The sequence below is a fragment of the Syngnathoides biaculeatus genome, chromosome 2, assembly GCF_019802595.1.
Source record: "Syngnathoides biaculeatus isolate LvHL_M chromosome 2, ASM1980259v1, whole genome shotgun sequence".
Classification (NCBI taxonomy): Eukaryota; Metazoa; Chordata; class Actinopteri; order Syngnathiformes; family Syngnathidae; genus Syngnathoides; species Syngnathoides biaculeatus.
This window is the reverse complement of record NC_084641.1, coordinates 34,690,041-34,703,984: the sequence shown is the minus strand read 5'-3', so window position 1 is coordinate 34,703,984 and position 13,944 is coordinate 34,690,041. Positions and strand designations below refer to the sequence as shown.

The 13,944-nt window shown below is 40.9% G+C and overlaps 1 protein-coding gene and 1 long non-coding RNA gene across 4 annotated transcripts in view; one reads left to right on the top strand and one right to left on the bottom strand.

The window, feature by feature from the left end:
- LOC133491428 (uncharacterized) overlaps nucleotides 1-3,227 on the bottom strand; it is a 41,654-nt gene extending 38,427 nt beyond the window's left edge. For 2 of the 3 annotated variants that reach the window (XR_009792407.1, XR_009792405.1), the window contains exon 1: nucleotides 3,115-3,219. This is a non-coding gene — a long non-coding RNA (uncharacterized LOC133491428). Of the gene's footprint in view, nucleotides 1-3,114 lie in introns of all 3 variants that reach the window. The other variant, XR_009792406.1, reaches the window with a different exon arrangement.
- Nucleotides 1-13,373, top strand: part of mgat5 (alpha-1,6-mannosylglycoprotein 6-beta-N-acetylglucosaminyltransferase) — a 98,848-nt gene extending 85,475 nt beyond the window's left edge. Inside the window, exons 13-17 of the mRNA XM_061802492.1 lie at nucleotides 2,714-2,860; nucleotides 2,932-3,048; nucleotides 8,672-8,746; nucleotides 10,074-10,231; nucleotides 10,375-13,373. Coding sequence (XP_061658476.1) covers nucleotides 2,714-2,860; nucleotides 2,932-3,048; nucleotides 8,672-8,746; nucleotides 10,074-10,231; nucleotides 10,375-10,573 — 696 coding nt within the window. The 3' untranslated portion in view covers nucleotides 10,574-13,373. The remainder of the gene's footprint in view (nucleotides 1-2,713; nucleotides 2,861-2,931; nucleotides 3,049-8,671; nucleotides 8,747-10,073; nucleotides 10,232-10,374) is intronic.
- Nucleotides 13,374-13,944: the final 571 nt, after the last annotated feature.

The window sequence follows — 13,944 nt, the reverse complement described above, 5'->3', positions numbered from 1 at the left end:
GAACCACAAAACACACGTAATATCGGCAACGAGCTGATCTGAAAGCACATCTTTATTATTTATTATCTGTTAATTAGGAAACAGCTGTGCCTACAATTATTTAATTAGTTTACAAATGTTAATGCTCAATGTATTAAGCGACAGAGCAAGGTTAGGAGTTGTGTCAAAACACACAATGGACAAACTAAAATATTCTGAAATGACCAATAAAATCAGAAAAATGCTGTACTTAATATTTTCCCCGGAGATGCATTAGGAATTTGCCTTTGAAGTTGGTAACAACAAAACAGACAATGACTTGACTGAATTCTTTTCCAAAATAAGTGCTGAAAGAGTTGGATGCTTTTTATATTGGCACAGCTTGAAGCAAGCATCCAGTGTAGGTGGAGATGGGCCTGGCTCAAGTTGGAGGCCAAAACAAACAAGCAAAGAAATAAGGGACAATTAATTTAAATTTTAAATTCATACACTAACATGTGCTTGAGCGGTGTAAATAAATGTTTTTCTCCACAAAGAAAATTTAATTTTGCCTTACTATACTCTTCTAAGTCTTCCAGACTGCTTAATTTGTTATAATCAAAAAGATTCTCTGCATGCAACTGGGGGATACCCTAGACACTCTGTCAACTTTTTCATGCCTTTGGTGTTTGCATGCCTGGTTGACAGACTGTTAGGTCCAGAATCGGCGGCCACTGCTGTTTACTTGCACTGTGGCGCAATGCTGGCAAAAATGGGATAAACGTATTTCTGGGTTACATGCGCCTATGTGGTGGCCATGTTGAATGTGGGGCATTGACATGGATCCCTGTCTTAATACAGTGGTACCTCTACTTACGAAATTGATTCATTCTGGAAGTCATATCGTAACGTGAAATTATTGTAAGTAGAAGCATTTTTTTTACATGTGAATAACCTAATCCATTCCAAGCCCCCCAACCAACCTCCAAAAATATGCATTCAAAATACATAATGTAATGAAAAGAATCATAGGAATTGTGTTCACCTTTGGCGTTGGGTGACTATGCAAAGTGAAGAGTGAGTGACAAACTAAAGGCATCATGGGTAGCAGAGGAGGAGGCAAATGTTTGACAGCCATACGAAAACATACAACTTAATTCCACTAAAGATTCTTGGGGCCCTTGGTGAAGAAAGATGAATAAACTTGCAAAACCCTAACCCTATGCCTACAGTCCTGTATAAAGACTAAAGTCACATCTCACAGCCCTGTCGTAGGAAAGATCTGCAGTGAACTTCAGACACAGAAGTCAATTTAAACAGGCAAGAACAATAGCAATTTAAAACCTATACCCCCCCCCCATTAAGTTCAGGGGTCTAGTTGATTGCAGGGTGAGCTAAAAACCAGAAGAGGACCAGAAAACACTTACATGCACTTGTCAAAAACACTCCTAGTTTTATTTCTTTTTAAAGCTGTTTTGCCGTAGCAAAATGTTGAAATTATATTGGAGTGGAGTATTTCTTATGATTTTTACACAAATATAGGAATGATTTAAGTAGGCCTACAGTACAGTTTAATTTATTTCAAAGTATGCCTAAAAGTGCACAATGCACTTATGTTATTGTATTCAGTGGTTGTAACATGTCAAATAAATAAGAGTAGAGTTGAAGTTTTAAAAGTTCAAAAGTTCTGTCTTTTTGCAGCTCCCTACTCTTTTTTTGGAGGGGGTATAAGAGGGGCAAAATGGCTCTTTTGATAATAAAAGTTGCAGATCCCTGGTCTATAACCCATCACTGTAACTCATTCATTCATTCAAATTTCTTTTCCTCTTATCCTCGTGAGAGTCGGGGACTTGCTGGAAAATATTGAATATCAGAAAAGCATGTTTGTATTACATATTTGGCAATTCCATTCTCAGTTTTTATTGTTTTTTTTCCAAGATTATATACCAATATTATGGACAAGTGTAGCCAGCCCAGCACTCTCAATCCAGGATGGTGAAGTAACTACCATAAAGTCATTTTTGGTTGATAAAAGAAAATGTCTTGCATCAGCTTTGTTTTCTTTTGGTTACCTTGGAGAGTTGTTTATTTCAGCAAGCTGACTGCTGCTATCCACAAACACTAGAGGATTCTCACACTTTTGAAGCTGTGAGCTGTCTACTGTCACACGCAGCCCCATGCCTGTGTTTGACTTACTGGTAATTAAATTAGTGTCAATTTAAACCCAGCTGGTTTCTGTCCACAACAAATGTGACTAAACTATAAAGTATTTTATTATTCCATCTTTATTTATCATCATCTTTAAATTCAAAAATTTAAATTCTTTCATAAATTGTGTGTGAAAGCTAGGAGCGGCTATTTAGTGTCCAAATTTAATTTGCTAGCAATATCAAAGCAGCAAGTCACAGAGATCTCTTGATAAATTGCAAATTTCCTTTGTAGGAGATAGGAGTCACAGAACAATTTGATTTGATGTACATGCTTTTAGGCACTTCTTTTGACCATCTTCGGGGAAAAAAAAACTTTTTCTGAGGTGTACATTTGATCTATTTAGCTTGAATTCATGAATGTGTAGAAAGCATAAATGGGAGAAGGAAAATTATGAAAGATGTTCTTGGATTCACAATGGCATTGGTGTGAAGCTTGTATTTTAGCATTCATTCGATTAGCAGCTATTGTTTGATTTTGTTTGTTTTCTACCTTTGTGTATAGAGGTCTGCAGACTTAAATGTTCTGGTTATTTCACCCCTTGCAGTTGTTTGTGGGTCTTTCCTTTCCCTACGAGGGTCCTGCCCCTCTGGAGGCCATTGCTAATGGATGTGCATTCCTCAATCCCAAGTTCAACCCACCAAAGAGCAGCAAGAACACAGACTTCTTTAAGGGAAAGCCCACCCTGAGAGAGGTAATTATTTTTAAACAGATTTATATCTATATATATAAACTTTTGTATGCTCTCTACTCCTACATATGCAGCTGACCTCTCAGCATCCCTACGCTGAGGTTTACATTGGTCAACCCCATGTGTGGACTGTTGATATTGACAATGCCGCCGAAGTAGAAAAAGCAATCCGCTCCATCCTCAGCCAGAAGGTAACGGCTAACAGCTGGTAATTCTCCATCATGCACAGTTTTATTTAATTAATTGAACTGACCAACCTTTGATGGAAATACATCGGTCTTGAATCTGCTGCTTCTGTATTGTGCTTTGTTAGATTAAGAAGCTTTGTTCTTTGGTCAGGGGCCTTATACGCTTTGTGACGCTAGAGGATACCAAGCTCCACCTCCCTTTACATACTTCCTTGCCCTTTTTCCCATCCCCTGCCCTTCACGAGGCCTTTGAAAGAGTTTTTGTTGATTTGGTGTCATAACAAAAGCCTCACTTATTGATATTGGCTGATCAAAAGCCCCGGTTGCTATAAAGTTCAGTTCATATCAACACACTTCTTTGTTTCTGCTGTCAAAAGTGTCAACATGAGTTTTATTGGGCTTCTCAGACTGTAGTGGTACAGGAGGTAAAAGTATCACATGGTGACGCATACAAAGCAGCTCTGGGCTACTCTTATCCCTCATTAATTCACTTAATATCAACATACTGTAAAGAACTTGATGTGCGAAGCCTATGGTGAAAACAATGAAAAAGTGGACAAACAAAGCAAAGATAGAACTTTCAAGATTCCAGATTGTCTTTGAAAAAACAGCTGGGACCTTAGACGAATGTAGGAACACTCACATCCACTATCAGTTTCCAACTGACATGCCTATAAACATTCTAAAATAGATATTGTAATGAAAAATACATATAACATTATTCACTTCAATGTCTATGCAAAAAAATTAATGAGCAGCGAGCGTGTCATCCATGCGCAAAGTTACGGAAGTGTCACTCGAGATCCAAATGGCAGCCATATTGGCTGCAACATCATCACCAGACATCACACTGGGACATTGAAAATACATGGTGGCACCTGCTATGGGAGGGGAACAACAGAGACTTTCAGAGTTTTCCGATACCCCTTCTGACACGGAAGCTGTTTTCGAAGAAGAGAACATCTCACAATTGAGTGAAGTGACCAGGGCAATTTTACCCTATCGTTTTGAGCCATATTTAGATGATATGCGGATCACTTGTAACTAACAGACTCCCCATTGTGAATACTTGACGTGGGACGCCCCTGGTAACGACTTCAGTGGACTAAGAATCATTATCTGTTAAATCTTAGTACCCAAATTGGAGCCGTATTCGTTCGCGTTTGAAGCAGCGTGGCCTAGCTTAGCCTAGCCTAGCTTGCTAACAACAAGACGCATCAATAATCAAATATTTCCTGAGGAGGAAAATATCAATCGTTAGTTCCTACAAGACCTGCAAAACCTTCGTATCATATACAACGAGGTCTGTGAGTACAAGTAGTGAGGAAGTTGGACAAGTAGAAAGGCCGACTCAAACTTGCCCCTCGGCCCAGACTACCTTTGCTTAGCTAAATACGCCCGACTCCAGCACTGTTAATCTGCATGGTGTTGGTAGAAATTCAGATAATGTAATAATTACGTTGAAGGCAAAGTAGGCAAAAGAGAGGAAAAAAGCGGCTTAATATGCAAAAGAAGAAGAAGAATGCACAGACCCTACAGGTGTGTGTAGGGACTTTAAATGTTGGAGCTATGACAGGAAAAGCTCCAGTGTCAGTTGACATGATGATTAGGAGAAAGGTTGATATATTGTGCATCCAGGAGAGCAAGTGGAAAGGGAGCAAGGCTAGAAGTTTAGGAGCAGGGTTTGAAGTATTTTACCATGGAGTAGATGGGAAGAGAAATTGAGTAGGGGTTATTCTAAAGGAAGAGCTTGCTAAGAATGTATCGGAGGTGAAAAGAGTATCAGATCGAGTGATGAGGATGAAATTTGAATTTACCCTCAAATTCAGTTCGAGTGATGAGGATGAAATTTGAATTTACCTTCAAATTCAAATGAGGGTCAGATGGTGGTGGACTTCACAAAAAGGATGGAATTGGCAGTGGTGAACACTTATTTCCAAAAGAGACAGGAACATAGAGTGGCCTACAAGAGCGGAGGTAGAAGCACGCAGGTGGATTATATTTTGTGCACATGATGACTGACTGCCAGGTAGTGGTGGGGGAGAGTATAGCTTGACAGCATAGGATGGTGGTGTGTAGGATGACTCTGGTAGCGGGTAGGAAGATTAAGAAGGCAAACGAAGAGCAGAGAATCAGGTGGTGGAAGTTGAGAAAGGAAGAATGTTGTGTGGCCTTTCGGAAAGTGGTGAGACAGACTCTAGACGGACATGAAGAGCTCGCAGAAGACTGGAATACTACTGCCAAGGTTTTCAGAGAGGCAGGGAGGAGAGCACTTGACACCCCAAGTGGTAGGAAAGGGGAGAAGGAAACTTGGTGGTGGAGCCCCTAAGTGAAGAAAGTCATTCAGGCAAAGAGATTGTGGAGGCCTCATAGCTCAGTGGTTAGAACATTTGTTTGGTAAACCAGGGTCGTGAGTTCATATCCCACTCCACGAGAGGGGTTGCGTCAGGAAGGGCATCCGGCGTAAAAACTGTGCTAAACGTATATGAGCGTTCATCTGAGATGTCACACTGTAGCGACCCCTAACGGGACAAGCCAAATGAAACTTAGTATTCAAGGAAAGAGATTAGTGAAGAAGGAATCGGACATGGAGAGGACTGAGGAGAGGCGAAAGGAGTACATTGAAATGCGATGTGGGGCAAAGGTAGAGGTGGCGAAGGCTACACAAGAGGTATATGACGACATGTACACCAGGTTGGATACAAAAGAAGGAGAAAAGGATCTCTACAGGTTGACCAGATAGAGGGATAGAGATGGGAAGGATGTGCAGCAAGTAAAGGTGATTAAGGATAGCGTTGGAAATATGTTGACTGACGCCAGTAGTGTGCTAAGTGGATAGAAAGAGCACTTTGAGAAGTTGATGAATGAAGAAAAATGAGAGAGAAGGAAGATTTGAAGAGGCAAGTGTGAATGGCCAGGAAGTGGCAATGATTACTAAGGGGGAAGTTAGAAAGGCACTGAACAGGATGAAAAATGGGAAGACAGTTGGTCCTAATGACATACCAGTGGAGGTACGGAAGCAAGATTGAGAGGTGGCTGTGGAGTTTTTGACCAACTTATTCAATAGAATGCTAGCAGGAGAGAAGATGCCAGAAGAATGGAGGAAAAGTGTGCTACTCCCATTTTTAACAACAAATGAGATGTTCAGAGCTGTGGAAACTACAGAGGAATAAAGATGAGCCACACAATGAAGTTATGGGAAAGAGTAGTGGAGGCTACACTCAGGTCAGAAGTAAGTATCTGCGAGCAACTGTATGGTTTCATGCTGAGAGAGTACTACAGATGCGTTATTTGCCTTGCGGATGCTCGTGGAAAAGTACAGAGAAGGTCAGAAGGAGCTAGTACACTGTCTCTTTGTAGACCTTGAGAAAGCCTATGGCAGAGTACCAAGAGAGGAACTGTAGTACTGCATGCGCACGTCCGGTGTGGGCCTCATACAGGACATGTATGAAGGCAGCAGAACAGCGGTGAGATGTGCCGTAGGTGTGTCAGAAGAATTTAAGGTGGAGGTGGGACTGCATCACGGATCCGCTCTGAGCCCTTCCTGTTTGCGGTAGTAATGGATAGGCTGAGAGATGAGGTTAGACTGGAGTCCCCTTGGACAAATGATATTGTGATCTGCAGTAAAAGCAGGGAGCAGGTGGAGGAACAATTAGAAAGGTGGAGGCACGCACTGGAGAGGAGAGCAATTAAGATTAGCCGAAATAAAAAATAATATATGTGCGTGAATGAGAGGAGCGCTGGGGGGGAGAGTGAAGCTCCAGCGAGACAGCAAGGGTGGACAACTTCAAATACTTGGCGTCAACAATACAGAGCAATGGAGAGTGTGGTAAGGAAGTGAAGAAACGGGTCCAAGCGGGGTGGAACAGTTGGCGAAAGGTGTCTGGTGTTCTGTGTGCGAGAAGAGTCTCCGCCAGGATGAATGGCAAAGTTTATAAAGGAGTGGTGAGGCCGGCTATGATGTACGGATTAGAGAAGGTGGTACTGAAGAAACAACAGGAAGCAAAATTGGAGGTTGCTGAAATGAAGATGTTTAGGTTCTCGGTTGGAGTGAGCAGGTTGGATACAATTACAAATAAGATAATTAGAGGCACAGCCAAAGTTGGATGTTTTGGAGACAAGGTTAGAGAGAGCAGACTTCAATGGTTTTAACATGTCCAGAGGAGAGAGAGTAAGTATATTAGTAGAAGGGTGCTGAGGATAGACCTGCCAGGCAAAAGAGCGAGAGGAAGACCAAAGAAAAGGTTAATGGATGTGGTGAGGGAGGACATGAAGACTGTGGGTGTTACAGAGGAAGATGCACGAGATCGGGACAAGCCGTAAGGGAAAAGAAGAAAAAGTTAACAAAAGCCATATACATCAAAATCATGTTTTGGTAAAAAAAACGGATGGATCCATTCTGGCTACCTTTTTTTTAATTAAAAACATACTAAAAATCATGCTTTTGGTGTCAGTTGGACTTTAAAGAAGTATGTGCAGCAACAAGGTCAATTTGACACATTCAAAACAACAACACATGATTCACTGCCAAGCTGAAGCAATTTCACCAGGCACTCATATCGAAGTGTGGATAGGACACTGTGTAATCATTGTAGCTGGAGCCTATCCAAGCAATGTATGCACTACTGTAATATCTAATTATTAGATTTCAGCAACCCAGTCTTAAGTTGTAGCTAGTTGTTAGTTGAACTAACATTACCTGAAAGCACATGATTAACTGTGACTGACATTATTGCCTGGTCTCTTTTGATGGATGCAATTTTCTGGTTACAGAATGTGTAATGCCAGTGTTGCCTGGGTTTTGCTGACTGGGCAGCTTCGTCGTTGTCTTGAGTAGTTTTGACTTGGGTCGTGAAGTATGCCTACGGTTTGTTGAACCTTTTAGAAAAACAAATACCATAAAGCCGACTAGGTCAAACAACGCACATTTGTTCTGCTCTGTGCATTGGCACAATACAACAATTGTAATTGTTTAATTTTGCGTCTCGGTGTTATGGAGGCCTCTGTCAGAGATGTTCCTAGAAAAACAGCTAAGACAAGCCTGAGGACTGTAGAGAGTGACTAAGGTACATGTTTCTTCAAGGCCGCAACAGTGTCCTGATAAACCCACAAGAGAAAAAGCAGGGCATTGATTAAAGACATGTTTATGGCATTTGGGGGTATCCTCCTGCGGTAGAAGGGCGTTATCTCCTCCCGGTGTTTTGGAGTATCTGCTTAAGAGCAGAAGGGAAACATGCTGAGGCCAGGATGGAGACATCGCTTCCCAGTGTTCAGGGGCATCAGCTTGCGGTCGGCCTCCCAGGAGTCACAGGGTCACACTTGAAGACACGCACGCAGCTCACAAAGAGAGCAATTCAGACTAAGACTAACAGAAACAAACGCATGATAAAACAATCCTAACAGCAACTATCGTAGTAATGATATACTTTTATCATGATAACTAACTTAGTAATATCATATCTTTATCAGCCTCTGACACCCCTTCCAACAACTAAAAATGCAGGTAACCTTTCCCACAGTAACAAGTATGTGCATAGTGTGCTGTATTTTAGCTTACATAAACAGATATTGTCACAGTCTAAATAGCTATCTCACTCATTTAATTTGTCTGTTTTTGCATGAACAGATCGAGCCTTATTTGCCATTTGAGTTCACCTGTGAGGGGATGCTGCAGCGAGTCAATGCCTTCATTGAAAACCAGGTGCGTTCGTTATTTCCCTCCCATGTGAAACATTTTAGTAAGCAAATCAGAAGCTTGACTTAACTTGAGTTGATGGTGTGCACTAGGGATCTCAAAAAAACGCTTACTTTCATAACCGGTTTTAACCGAACAGTTGTAGCAAAAAAAAACGACTAACCGGTTTTAATACCGGTACCATTGTGGTGTTTACATAATTCACCCGCGGGACCTCGAGTTGGGGTGCGGGGTTCCGCACGGACTGTTTTTGTTGTTGCTCTTCCGGAGTGACGAGTTCACAGAGTTGCCCCCGTTCTGCGAGTAGTGTTTTGATATCTGCCAATAAAACAAGTTTTGTTCCTGTGTCCGACACTGCGCCTCAGACTCCTTTTCTCCGGTGCTACACCATCGATCGTTAATTTACTCCGCGGTAATGGGGTAGTTTGTATACAATATTGACAAACAAGCTTGTTGGATGTGGCTTTCAACAACGCACTCGTGTAAGTTAAATTTTTTTTCTTTTTTTTTTTGTAAAAATGTTTTAATGTTAACATTCTTCTTTCGGACTTTCAGAAATTGCATGAAAGTATACCTAGCGTTTCCTCAATGCCATGTTTGATGTTTCTTTGATTTAACTGAATGTTCTTTTGAGTCCAACTTTATTCTAACAGCGAAACTTGAAAAAAGTGGAAATGATGTTGAAAAAATAGTGCAATGTGGAGTACCGGAACCGGAAGAAATGATTGGAAATTTTAACCGATTTCGAAAGTCCGATTACGGTTTCGGTTTTTAAAAACCGGTTGTAACCGGTTATTTGTAACCGGTTGCGATCCCTAGTGTGCACACAGGTATGTCTCAATGAATAGTAATATGGAAGAAAAATCCATTTATTTCAGTGCTAATCCATTATACATGAGTAGCTTCATTCATGACTTTCATTCATGAAAAATTCTGCCTTATTTTACATTAAAAATCATTTTCGTTTCATGTTTTCTACATTTAAAAATGTTAATCGTTTCTTGGTTTTTACATAAACTTTTGCTAGAGATAGTGAATTTTCAAATTTTCATTTGCTGTAAGCTATAATTGAAATTTTACAGATGAACATGAAATATTTCATACTGAGTATATGTAGTGCATCTCTATAATATGAGTTGCCCTTTTTAAATGGAGCTCACTCACTCACTGCAATCACTCAGTATCAGAATGCGCTTTAATGGCCAAGTATGTAAAAACACACAAGGAATTTGTCTCCAGCAGCTTTCAAGACTATTCAAATTAATTGAAATGTAGCTGTATTACGATTGATGACTGTTCAGCTGCGTGATGTTGTGATGTGTCATATCGTCAGGACTTCTGTCACGGCCAGGTGATGTGGCCTCCGCTCAGTGCTCTGCAGATCAAAATGGCGGAGTCAGGACGCTCCTGTAAGCAGGTGTGTCAGGAAGAACAGCTTATCTGCGAGCCCTCCTTCTTTCAACACCTCAACAAGGACAAGGACCTGGCCAGGTGGTGTACAGGCACAAACATGCACATTTAAGCACGTTGCGTTTGTTTTGTCTCCAAGTTGCACTTGTATGAACTGCACAGTTAGTGTGTATCCACCAGAGGGCTCAGTTGACTGTATTTGAAAGAATGTGTCTATCCACCAGGTTTGGCGTGGACTGCCAGACAGTGGAGTCCAGCGCAGACACCGTGGTCCCGGCCTACAGCGAGACCCGTCACCACTGCATCTTTCAGTCCGACCTGCTCCTCTTCAGCTGTGCTGGCGCCCACCAGTCGCTCAAGCGTGTCTGTCCCTGTCGTGATTACATGAAGGGCCAGGTGGCACTGTGCAAAACCTGCCTATAGCGGTGGCAGGACATGCCCTAATTAGAGGATGGGCTGGCACATCTGATCAAACCCTACCAGACTCCTAAGAGAAGCATTTTGGACAGAGAAAGGCAGGACTGTGTGTGTGTTCACCATATTTATTGTTTTGTCAACTGCTTAAAGAGAAGCACCTCTGCAGGAATAGACCAGAAGCGGTGTAAAATTACTTGAATTAACAAAGGGATTCATCTTGGACTTTAAAAACTGTGATGCAGCACATATCTGGCATCCCGTTTGTCTCCAGGTTTAGTAGAAACTCAAGCCAACACTCCTACCCTCCCAGCTGCCCCGCTCCCCCTGTCAACCCCATGGCCTCAATCTTCCTCACTTTTCCCTGCTTAATCTGAATCAGTTCTTTCTTTAGGTAGGTTTACACTGGAATGCACACCCCCCCACCACACACTTACGAAACAGATGACTAGTTTTACACTGTAACAAACTTCTATTCTAAAGTAATGAAAGTGAACTATTGTATAGAGATCTAGATTTTTATTCTAGAGGTATGATCATTTTCTGAAACATCTAGTTGCAGATATTTTGCCATTGAAACGTTTTTTTTTTTTAATTTACAAATTGCACACTTATTTTAAGGAATACATTTTATATGAAAATGTCAAGTGTACCAAGATTATATGCAATGTCGTATGTAGGAGTTTGTAGGAATGGTTTCAACCACCTAATCCAGTACCAGAAAGACATGAAAGAGGACCTCAGTTTCCGTAGCTAATACTGCCATGGTGTCACCATGTGGCAGGGTTAGGATTATTGTAAATTCCATTATTTGTTCATTTTCTTGATCACTTATCCTGTTCAGGGTCACATGGAAGCTGAAATTTGTCTTGGCTGATTTAGGGCATGGATAGATTTATTATGTCACATATGTAATAGAATACCGTGGTCTCTCAGTAGTAGCAACCTGAGAGAAAAGAAAGAAAAGAGAAGAGAAACAATGAGAAAGTTTCCCAGAGATAAAGAAACTTTGGAGAAATGTTGTCTTCATCAACTTAGACTAAACCTTGAAAACAAAACAGCTCAAATCTTCTGCTGCCATCAAAGCCATCTCAATTTGTTGGAAGATGTCCAATCAAACTAGTATCACTCCAAAACGTTGTGGGTAAAAGTGCACTACATTTAGTTTTCATACATTTAACAAAATATTAACACTGTACATTGTTTCTCAAGTTATTTATTTTGTATACCAGTGTTTGTGTTTTTGCTCTTGACCTATGTTTCTTTATTTATAAGAGGGGTGTTTTATTTATGGGGAGTATTTAAAAAGATACCAGAACGCGCATACATGTCTTTTCATGTATGACCACCAGAGAGAGGCATTTTATGTTTCTGTTGGCTGGCGAAGCAATGAGGGGTACAGCACCTGGGTTGTTTGTTCAATGAAAACACGCTTTATCTAGTTTATATCACTCAAAGGAGGCTTCTTTGATTGTAATGGGCGGTCTGGACAGTTTGGCCACAGTCATTTACTGCCATTCTTATCACTGTCTTTCAACAAAAGACAGTAGCAGCAAATGTGCCTCATTTAAACTGGCAGTCAACAGTAGTTTCATAGCCAAGCTCTCAAGTGTGCACGTTTGGGTCCAGAGACAACACCTCTGGCGCAGGCTGTTTTCTTTTCAACTAGCGAGTGGCTTGCGGCTACTGTAAGTTGGTGTTTCAGAGAGCATTACGTGCCTTTTTACAGTACCGCAGGTTTTGGTCATCACTTGCCAAAAATAGTAAACAAACCTTCAGTCCCTAACTGGCTAACCCAGCATCAGCTAGAATTGTTCTGATTTGTTCACCAGAATCTGGTGTTCGGGTTTCCTTTGGTGAATTGAACTGACTCACTTTCAATTGCATTTAGTATAGGTTAAATCTGTAGTATAATCAGTGTAATATTGGGCAATATGTGGATTAGCATCTTTGTGAAAGGGTAATAATTATTTTGCAGCAGTTTGTTCCCAGTGATAATTCATTGTGTTTTCTGGTTATTTTTCCAAATTAATACAAGAACATTCACATATTTGACCTTGAGTAACTGCTCAAAAGTAGATTGGGTGTTTTTTGTTTTTTTTTGACTGATAGAAACTATTGTCCATGCAGTCTCTTACATGACATTAACTTAAGCACGCTGTTATTTTAGTGGGGCAGCCCAGAAACCTCATCTTCTTGCTATTGTTACTGTCCACAGTCGTGTGCTGTGGTTGTATTAACTGTGCTGCGCACTCCAACTATCTGGCATAATGCTATCATCCAGTGCAGTTGAGTTACTGTATGCCTTATACTTTTGATCATGCCTATTAACAAATGCATGTGTACAGTATGTGTCACCATTCAGTTGTACCAGTTTGGCTTAAACATACTGTAGATTTACATTTCACAGTTGATAGGAGACCTACCACAAACAGTTATCACTGTTTTCATTTGCTTTATGAAATGTACGTAACATTTATCAGGCAAGACATTCATGTTGGCCTTTCCATACTAAAAGAGAAAGCAGCTGAGAGCAATTTGAGTCTGGCACCGAGTTTGTTCAAGTGTTCTCAATTAGCCCAGATTACCCTTCCTTTTTGTCATTTGTACAAAGCTGTCCTTTGTACAACGGAACCTCAGTGTTTTGTTTGATATTTTTGGGTGCTGTCTCGGGTGTGATTCAAAGCGGGTTTGTTTCCTATAGCCAAAAAGAATAATGGCGTTTTTGTGTTCATACTTCTTGAATAAGAGGGATATAATTTTATTTTTAAATAAACTTTTTTTCTGTGAAAAAAAAAAAAAAACCTCTCCGACTGGTGAAACTTGACATTACAGCAGAAGAGCTGAGTGAGAGGTGAGATATACTTTTGACACTCAGCGGTGGGCTCTGCAGAAGGTTAGTTGTCATTTTTCAAAACTATGTCATGTCTAGATTTGGAACACAGAGCATAGCATCCATCCATCCATTTTCTGAGCCACTTATCCTCACGGGGGTTGCGGAGAACATAACATTTCACAAATTATTCTTTCGGAGGGAACTATTTAATGACACGTTTTACCCAAAATACCTAATTGCACACAGAAAAGCGGCAGAAATACTGTTGGAACTACTTAGCTACAACTCATTTTCATCAAAACCCCTTCATTTTCTTACCAAACAGGATTAACAGCACTCTGTAAATTCAGTTACACTCTATGGTGCCGCCATGAAAATGTCATTCTTTGAAGGTAGCACACCAGCATAATTCTCTACATTCATGTTGCAGTTTGACTGCTGCTGTGGGGTGACTCCTTCATAACCCACTGCACTGACTCTTGGATGGCTGGGAGGTTGGGTGGGGGGCAGATCAGTTTATGGCAAATTTCGCAAACCTGTCTGT